This window comes from Vitis vinifera, chromosome 3 (genome assembly GCF_030704535.1).
Source record: "Vitis vinifera cultivar Pinot Noir 40024 chromosome 3, ASM3070453v1".
NCBI lineage: Eukaryota > Viridiplantae > Streptophyta > Magnoliopsida > Vitales > Vitaceae > Vitis > Vitis vinifera.
Window position 1 is genome coordinate 1,839,439 of NC_081807.1, and position 10,071 is coordinate 1,849,509.

The 10,071-nt window shown below is 34.8% G+C and overlaps 1 protein-coding gene across 1 annotated transcript; it reads right to left on the reverse strand.

Moving 5' to 3' along the window:
* Positions 1–562: 562 nt before the first annotated feature.
* On the reverse strand, positions 563–9,712 carry LOC100248653 (translation initiation factor IF3-1, mitochondrial). Its single transcript, XM_010648412.3, has 8 exons — positions 9,339–9,712; positions 9,173–9,263; positions 8,577–8,644; positions 7,375–7,473; positions 5,026–5,082; positions 3,514–3,582; positions 2,293–2,355; positions 563–2,190 (listed from the first exon to the last, which is right to left on the reverse strand). The coding sequence occupies exons 1-8, from the start codon at positions 9,549–9,551 to the stop codon at positions 820–822; spliced, it is 2,031 nt and encodes a 676-aa protein (XP_010646714.1). The 5' UTR covers positions 9,552–9,712; the 3' UTR covers positions 563–819.
* Positions 9,713–10,071: the final 359 nt, after the last annotated feature.

Genomic DNA, 10,071 nt, shown 5'->3' on the forward strand with positions numbered 1-10,071 from the left:
TTTTCAAATTGTGTATGAAACCGAAAAACATATTTCATTTCTTCGTATTCGAGCAAAATTCTTACTCAACACATTTAATAATTTTTTGATAAAAAATTGGGTTTTAATAACTTAATATATTTTAATTATTTTTATTTATTTTTTAATGACAATTTTTTTAAAATAATTATACAATTGTAAAGTATTATCGAAAAGAAAACATTCAAGATAAAAATTATCATTAAGAGTAGGTATTTGAAAACCCGGATCATTGTAATTAACTGAAATAATGTATACTTATACAAATATAAAGAATAATTGAAAATAAAACACCCGACATCAAAAATTATTGTCAAGAACAAGTACTTGAAAACTAGATTGCCCTAAGAAGCTTGAAACAGAACTTGATCATATTTTTCCCCAGTATGTAACATTATTTTCATGAGAAAACCTGAAAAATATCTGCAGTTTGACACACAGTTTCAGGTCAAAGAGATCTTCAGCACTGGGATCTGATTAAACCTTGTTTCTGATGAAGGAATTATTATAGTTTCAGTTCAGTTGGAGCTTCACTCCCAGCAAAGAGGCCAAATGAGAGATATATTGGTTCAAGAATCTAGTCTACATAAAGGAATCAATAAATATTATGCAGAAACATCGGAAAATTTCTGCAATTTTTTAAAATTACAGGGCATGCTTATGTAGTCCACATCTGAATCAGAAAAATGTGATGGTTTCATCTGATGAAGGGCACACAGCTGCCCAAATCTAGGGACTCCCCAGTATTATTGGTAGCACAGAGTTGGATATTTGGCTAGAAAACAAGGGTTGTCATGTCTATCATCTTTGCACCTTTGCTTCACTTTCAGAAGTCCTGCTTGGGATGACTTTTGAGCCCTCTCTACTGAACATTCCCCATCCTCCTTGTCCATCCTGATTGACACCTCCTCTCTGGCTGCCATCGGATTTTGATGGGAAGTTCGCATTGAAGACGCCTCCCGCACTGGGATTTCTTGCAGATTCAGATGGGTTTCCTTCTTTGTTCCTGTTAACTTCTGATGCCATGCCTTGTTTCCCAGGAGCAGTAGCTTTTGAAGCACTGAAAATCCCGTAACTTGATGTCGGGGAGCTTGGAGGCACAGGATGAGACTGTTCTGGCTTGGGACCATCATTTGTGGGAGGCTTCGAGTTTCTGGATACAGAAGTATCAGCTGGAACTTGCTTAGTTCCCCCTGTTGAGGGCACGAAATTTAAATCAGACCATGACTGCTTTCCTTGATTTGGTAACCGAGGTTCTGACCTTGCTGAGTTTGCAGATGGATCTAGCTTCCCAGGAGCTTCAGCTTTTAGGGCACTAAAGTCCCCGTAACTAGGTCGTGGAGAGCTAGGAGGCCGAGATGGTTCTTGCATGGGAATCTCATGCAGTGGAAGCTTCAAGTTTCTGAACACAGAAGCATCAGTTCCATCCTGCCTTGTTCTTCCTGTTGAAGGTGAGGAATTCGTATCAGATCGTGCTTGCTTTCCTTGGTTTAGAAACTGGGGTCCTAACCTCAGTGAGTTTGTTGCACCCGGGCCCTTATTATCCATGGATGTTGTTGGCATAAACCTGTTCCTTGGTTCACTTTTTCTGTACCTATTCAGAGTTTCAGGTGGAGGCTCAGTTAGGGAGGATGGAACCGAGTTCGTTCTGGTAGAATCAAGGACTGGTCTGGGGCCATGCATAATGTCAGAGAGATTAATATTTTCAAGAGAGGAGGATGTTTCTAGCTTAGCATTCGTTTGTTTATCAGTAGAATTTGAAGGGTTTGCATCATTGGTAAAATCAAATACTTTGTCAAAGTCATCATTCGCATCAAAAACTGACCAAGTAGCTTTGTTATCTTCAAGATTTTTATCTGCCATTCTCATAGAAGGGGATATAGGTGTGTCTGCTTCATCAGAAAGGACCTCATCCTCATTTTCCAGATCAGATTCTGCCGTGTCTGATTCTACTTCAAGCTGTATGGGGCTTTCAACATGACTAGAAGGATTAATGGTTGGGCTGATGGTTGGGGACATAGTAGCAGCCTCAGAGCTTGTAACACCAACAACCTTGGAAGCCTTTTTTCCAGAGCCTTTCTTTGATGGACCAAACTTGATATGCCTAACTATTACATATGCCTGTCTTTTCTCTACCCTTGGTCCACTTTCCACAAAACAAACATCTTCAATCTGTGAAAAGTTGTTAATGGCAATGAATGAGAAAAGGAGACAACAAGTAATTACGAATGACCAGGACAAAGAAATATGAGAAAAATCAAGTTATGGCCTTACCAAACTAGACAGACGAGTTAACAATCCCCCCAAGTCTTGATCTTCAGTACCCATGGCCATACACTATTTAAGAATAGAAGATAAAACAGTTAATTTTGGTATCCTCGTTGAAATATAATAAAGGATACACAAACAAACCACACACGCAAGATAAGAAGCAAAGAGCATAAGAGAACTTATAAAAATCAGGTTTGTCTGCTTATGCAAGTGTGGACAAATGAATCTCCCTTCTCAGAAAGTAAAGAACCATAAATAAAATTAAACATAAGACACACAAGCAAAACCAAATCTGGAAGGCATGTTAGAAAGTTACTCATGCATAACTAATTTACAGTTCCCACAATCTTGAGAAACAATTAGATAATCTGCACTTGCTTTAGCATTCACCCATGGATACTAACATGAGCCCTTGGCATACTCACAATTTACCATTGTAGGATTCGTGCTTTTGCATCTTCTGGCCAAGTATTTCTGAAATATACATACATGGACAAAATGTCTGTGATATACGGAGCTCAGATTCTAAAATTAGAGAAAAACCAGCACAAAATTTAGCTTTATTATTTTTTATCAGATGCAAAATTTAGTTTTGTTTTTTTTTTATCAGATGCAAAATTTAGTTTTTTTTTTTTTTTATCAGATACAAAATTTAGTTTTATGCCAAATAGAATATCACCCCTGGAAATTCAATATGCACCCATCAACCAGAAAATATATAAATCTCAACTAGGAATATGTCCAAGCCAATTTCTCATCTGCTCTGTTTCTTTCTTATGTTTCTTTTTTCTGCAGTATCCTTGGCCTTTGTGTTTTTCTCTCTTTCTCTGGGAGCTGCAGGTATACTTTCCATGTACATAGCTCATGCCCCTTTTGCTGGCTCTTGGTATTAATTGAATTTAATAAATGGAATTAAGTCATTTAAAACTAGCATTTCTCAATGCATTTTTTTGCTTATCAAGAAAAATAAATAAATATTCAAAGTATCTGGCAATCAATTAGGGGAAAGAATACAATATGGGTGCAAGGCTCAAGGTTGGCTCTTTTCCACAATACCAAAAGCACACTTAAATTGTGGCATTAAAAAAATAGAGTTCCAAGCTTTTTCTTTCTTTCTACATCAAAAGAATATCAACATACAGGTTAGGTACGCATACAATAATCAGCCAACGTAGACAATAGGAAAACATTAATCAGAGCATTCCTGGAGGCTGATGAAAGTACCTTCACTCGATAACCACGATCCATCAGTCTCTTAACCATATCAGCTTTCATCTTAAGGTCTTTTGCTTCCTGAAAACAAAAGTAGATGTGATTTAACATCCTTTTCCCCGATTAGGAAAACATCATTTGTTTATAATTGGAATACCATTAGTGAATGTAAATTCTATACTTCTCCCCAATCCTCCTGCCCCCATCAAAAAATAAAAGATGAAATTATCACCAGAAAGAGACATTCATACAAAAAGAAACAACTCTAAGCAGATGGCTACCATCAGAAAGAATGCATAACAAGGGCATCAATTCCACTATAGAATTGCAAGAATTTAATTTTACCCTCTTGACAAGAAATTTATGTGATTTATATGAAAAATCAAAAACAATAAAAAGATGGAGCCTACAGTGATCTGTGACCCACTGATTAATGATATAACTTAGTGACATGAAATGACCTAAAAATTTAACCCATACAGTCATCAAAGTGTCTAGGTCTTTACAACTACTAGTCAAGATATGAAACCAATCACACTAGATATTGTAATCATACATCTAAATAACTAATTCAGGACATGTATTACTTGATGTAATAAAATAATAGTTATACATTCCAGTTATTTTTCTCAGATTTCCGAAATGGACCATTGGGTAGTGTGGTTGGTGGTAACATAGCATCCTGACTATCAGCAGAAACGTAGGGTGGTGGAATGGATGTAAATTAGGGTCAGGGAAAGAGGTCAAGAAGAGGAGTTCAAGAAACAGGTCAGTGACTAGAAACTTGTGGGTATTTATATTGATAGGCACTAATATTTTGAGTCTTCAATGTATACCCAAGTCTTTCAAGGCATTTGATCTACATGCTGTAAGAAAAGTTCATGAGCTTCATGAGCAACATGCCTATTGGATAAAGGAATACTGATAAATACAGCTAATTTACCTATTGGATAAATGACTCAAGAGTCAAATGCATTTGATCATTCCAGTAATTTTACAATGTAAGTAGAAAGAAACCACTGGACAAATGGATCCCCAAGAGAATTTGGCCAGCAATACAGATAAAATAGAAAGATTTCTCACTAGGTTAGCAACGAAGAAAACAGGCTATCATGTGAATTGAACTGTCCTCTTGTGATTCATTAGTACAGAAATTGACAACACTGTTTCAGCTATAAAGGCATATGAGGAAGAAAAATCATGACTGACATTCCTGACGTGAACTGCAAGCTAAACAACACCCTTCTTCATAGAAAGCGCTCTGGAATTGATTTGATGGTCAAGAAAACTAGCATATGGTTTTGAAAAGACGCCTCTAGTCTACCAGTTTTAAGGTTCCCATGTCACATCTACCATATGCATGCCCTGATGACCATTTCAGATCAGCAAATTATTTTGTCCCAAAAAATTTGAGGTTGATGCTGCTCCAGAAATCAAGAATAAAGACTCACTATCCAAAAGTTTCAGGAAGAATCAATAAAGTGATATGAAGAAAATAAGAAAAGTATTAGAGAAAGAACTTACAGTTTTCCCAGAAAATCGAACTTCCTTGCAATCTCCTTTCCGTAAAGTCAACTCAGACTGCATAAAAGTAAAACAAATAAAATATAATCAGCATGGCATGGAAAATAAACTTCTAATAAAGCATGCCTCCTCAAGGTATGAAATTAACCACAAGAATTTTTAAATTTACCGTTGGTACAAAAATAGACTATTTACATCTTATCCTATAGGATTGTAAAAGAAAAGTAGGAATTTAAGAATCTTAGACTAACTACCTAGTATATACTAAAGGTTGCATTCTTTGAAAGAGTTCCTGGGGCTAGCTTGAAAATCCCTATGGTGATGACTGCCTTCCTTGTTCTTCTCTTCTTTTCAAGATCTTCTTCTACTTCCCTTTGTTAATATTCCTCTTTCTCTATACTATTTTGTTTCTTCTCTCTTTTTCTATTTCATTACTTCAATGTTTAATTGTTCAAAAGCTTTTTATTTTTTATTTTTTTGAGTAAAGCAACAGTGGATTGTAAACAAAAAGCCCCAAAATTAATTGTTAAGAAGCTTGAACAACTTTATTGACCAACTTGCCATATATTACTCAACCCTTAGTAACTTCTCACTGCGATGCCATTGAGATTTATCTCTATTTTACCCAAATCATTCCACTTTAGTTTTTTCCCAAAACCTGCTTCACCAGCTAAGATCATATCCTCTTTATACTATTATTATTCACATCACAGGGAATTTTTAGCCTATCACATAAACCAGCCCATATTCTTCCATTCCCTTCACATCATTTTTTTTTTCACTTTTTTTCTTCTTTTTTATCAGAAACCCTTGACATTATTTTGCCATTCTTTCATTTTCACAATTATGGCATCATATTTAAGGAGTGATTTGATTTATTTCTTTTATTGTGGATTGATCAAACTCCAAAAGATAATTTTTGCTTCAAATCAAATTTTCTGCATAAAATCACTTGTGAAAGTATGATTATTTTACTGTTTGGGGATGATGAAATGCTTAATTGACTGATAGTTCATTCACGTAGAGTTCTCCAATGCACACTAGGACATTAGTTACCCCTCTGTTGCATTACACATACCAGGTTAATATATTGCGTGCAATGGGTGACTGATTTTTTTAAATTTAGCCATAAATTCATATTATGTATGTCCATTCAATATATTTTCTTTCCTATCATCAACCACACAACTCACAGGATCATCTATTAGCTAGAAAAGCATCATTGTGTGATGAATAAATCAACTTCTTATTTACCACATCATAGCCACATAAGATGGAGAAATTCTAAATGCACTACTTTGACAATCTTACTTGTACTCTACAAGAAGCAAGAAACATACCCAATGTTTTAAAAGGCTAAAGGTAGTCTTGAGGCGTTTTGCCTATATGAGGTGAGGCATAAGCCTCAACTAAAATAAATAAATAATAATAATTATCAAAAAATAAAAAAAGAAATACTCATAGTCACAAAAAAATTAAATAATAAAAAAAAAAACATAAACTTCATAATGATAAAATTAATTATTTTTCTTTGTTAACAGTTCTAATTTAGTTCTTTTTTTTCTCATAAAATTTGGCTCTCTCACATGGTTTTATCTAATTGTTTTCAACCTTCCAAGGAATATAATCATATCCAATTGCTATATTATCCTCTCCATTGGTGTTAATATCTGTCCATCCTTCTTCTTTGTTCACAAATTGTAGTGGTATCATTTTCTATTTATCTATCAATAATTAGATTATATATGAGATCAGCCACTAAGAGTCTAAGACAGTCATCAATTCCCTGATTCTCTCAATCTCTCTTTTTCCTTTTCATTTAAAAGGTTAATTGAAAGTCAACTAAGCCCTTATTTTGTAAAAGGTTTAACCAAGGAGGGACCCAATACTAAACTCATGAAATCAATATCCAAAGTCCACAAACGCATAGATGATAGAACCCATTAAAACTCATTTAAAATTGATACTTAAGTCTCTTATAAAATATACACCAAAAGCCCATAAAGGCCAAAAATCCTTTGAGTATTTGAGGCTTATGCCTCAACAGCCTTGAAGCTACAGCCTTGAAGCTACAGCCTCAAAGCCATAAGCCTCGATAGGGTGAGGCTATAACCTCAAGGCTAATTTGTAGAGTCTCACCTTAAGGAGAGCCAAGGCATAAGCCTCAATAGCCTTTTAAAGCACAGAACATAACAACAATCAAGAAACTCAATTACAGAGATTAATATGAATAATCTACTAGCAACATGAACAACAATATCAAAGTAATTACTCACATCTGAAACATTTGATTTGTTGATTTCATTCAAACAAAATTGAAGACAAGTATAAAAACACAAAATGACCAACCTTGCTTTTTGTACGGTCCTTTTCCTTTATTTGCTGTTTGTACTTTTCTCTATGGAAGTCCATGATTTTACAAACAGGTGGATCAGCCTTTCGTTGAACCTGTAAAAAGCATAAAACAAGAGAAATTTATCAAGCCACTATACAGGAATTCAGCTGAAGAAATAAAGTAGACAAAACAGAAAAGATTATCTTAAAGAATATATCCAGAAAATTTGCATCAGAAGACAAAAAAAAAAGTGAAAAGAACAAAGGCTAATTATCTAAGGAGCCCAAAGTTCTAACAGCTCCACTTTTTTTATTCTAGACTATATTAGGGAACTTCTAGGAATTTTTAATAAAAAAAAATTGCTACATTTTTTGTTCTTTTTTTTTTTTTTTTTGATAGATAAACCCACAGAAGATATATTAGAAAAAGGGTGCTTAAACGGCAACCCGAAGCATACAGGGAATATACAAGAGTCACCACAAGACAAAGGACAAAAAGGCAAACACTCACCAACCCTCAACAAGAATCCAACCAATCAACAAAGTTAATTAAAGAAAGGGGTCCTACTTCTAAACAAGACTTAGCCCAAGAGAAGAGATTACAAACAAAAGACTTTTTCATTCTTTGAATCGAATTTTGTTCATAAAACCAACAATGATAACTTTTACAGTTATACTAAAGAAAAGCGAGAAAATTATAAGGAATTAAATTATATATATATAAAAAAAAAAGGGATCCATTTAAAACAACCTCAGCCCCCCTTCCCCAACACCATCCTGCAAACCAAAACCAGCCAAAACTTAATCTTGTTGAATGCTAGAACCATTCCCTTAAAAATAGAGATATGGAATGACTTCCACACTAGTGCAGATCAATAAACCCATAAGTCAAGCAAATCTGCATAGGCCAAACTTTACAGCTTTCTCAAGTCACCATCTATTGCATAACAATCCAATTACACCCCATGGTAGTGATAAAATATTTTAAAGGAAATTAGAACAAAGTAAATGATTTAAAAGCAAAAATACAAAACCAAAAGAGAACAACACAGTAAGAAGGAAGGTGGATAACAACAAGTACAACTAAGTGCCCGGAAGCTCAAATCTTATCTGGAAGTAACAGGACTCTATTTTTGCTTCAGAATTTTATCTTGGCAATTATAATGTTGACGATTTCTCATAATAACTAATATGGCTATGAAATTGAAACAGCTTACCTCAACTAAATCAAGCTTGAGTTTCCTTGCTCGCTCCAGTGCTACCATCCTTGAGACAATCTCATGCCCTGCAACACATAAATTTTTTTTAAAAATGGCCTTCTAAAAATCTAATGCAAACTTAAATCATCAAAAAGACATTTGAATATCTTCTTCCCAAACTTTGCTAATATCCAACACAAAGTCTATATGCATCTCATTATTCCCTAAATCACATCACATAGGAATCAGTTCAAATCTTTACCCCATCTGTTTAATCCATTTAACTGAGACTAAAAACTCAAGGCAGCTCAATACGATTGGGATACAAGCATTGCTGTGATTAATCAAAAACAAATCATTAAGTCCAAATAACAACTTTTCCGGATCAATGACTGTAAAACATTATTGTAACACTCAATTCAAAACCTTTTATATCAGCTTCTTCAAGAGCAATTTCAAATATACATACACAATGCTTTCGAATAAAGCTCAAAATCCTAAGTTTTAAACAATTCAAGCAATATCACAGCATTGGAATTTCAACGAGTTCAAAAAAAAAAAAAAAAAAAGAGAGAGAGAGAGAGAGAGAGAATCAAGAGCAAAAGAAAACACACCATCATCGGTCACAAGCCGAACAAAATCAGCCCTGATTTGGTCATTCATTCGAGGCCCGCTTGCGTCCTTCTCTTCCTGCTTCGGCTTGGCCTGCGATTCCATCAACAAACCAATGTAACCACAACCAAAAACCCATCAATTTACACATTAAACTCACGTGATTACCTGAACCGGGGCTGCGAAAAACCTAACATTGTAACAAAAATCGGATGGGTTTCTACGATTAACCCAACATGGATTCTCAAACCCTCGAATTGTTTGACGAGGAGTGTTATTCAGCGAATGAGCATGAGGAATTTGGAGGGAACACCGCTTGAATTGGCGTGTTAGGGTTTGCCATTTCAGCTTTGGTTGGTTGATTCTGTGCCAAAACGACATCGTTTTTCTAGTTGAAGATGTCGATGTCTAACATTACGAGGAAAACCCTAATCGGCCATTGAGGATACCAGCTCGAAGAGAAGCTCTCTGTGATATGGTCTCCGGTGTTGTCCACTCACACTCAATTATGGTCTATGACGCTCTTAGGCCGTCGATCCGATCGGTGAAGATTATAGGGACTTTGGACGGAAGATTGGGCCGGCCCATGGACCTACCTTGTTCAGTCCAAAGGTGATATTTATTGGGAATACGTTGGGCTATGTGTTGAGTTCAGCCCAAATTGATTTTTACTTATTTTTAAAGGTTTTTCATTAATACGAATAAACTTATATTAAAAAACCTAATTTAGGTTCGTTTCAACTTTAAAAAAATATAAGAATATTAGAGTACGTTTGACAAGTGATTCTAAAAATCTTTTTAGCCTTTCAAATACTTTAAAGATAAAAAATTTCAAGTATTATAAAAATTATAAATATTTTATAAAATTACTTTCAAACGCACTATAAAAGTGCGTTTGAAA

Excerpts from the sequence above, each read along its gene's own strand:
- LOC100248653 (XM_010648412.3), bottom strand. The coding sequence starts at position 9,551 with ATGTCGTTTTGGCACAGAATCAACCAACCAAAGCTGAAATGGCAAACC. Across the intron at positions 5,083-7,374 it reads AGGACCGTACAAAAAGCAAG|TCTGAGTTGACTTTACGGAA; the intron begins GTTGGTCATTTT and ends ACTTTTATGCAG. Across the intron at positions 2,191-2,292 it reads TAACTCGTCTGTCTAGTTTG|ATTGAAGATGTTTGTTTTGT; the intron begins GTAAGGCCATAA and ends AACTTTTCACAG.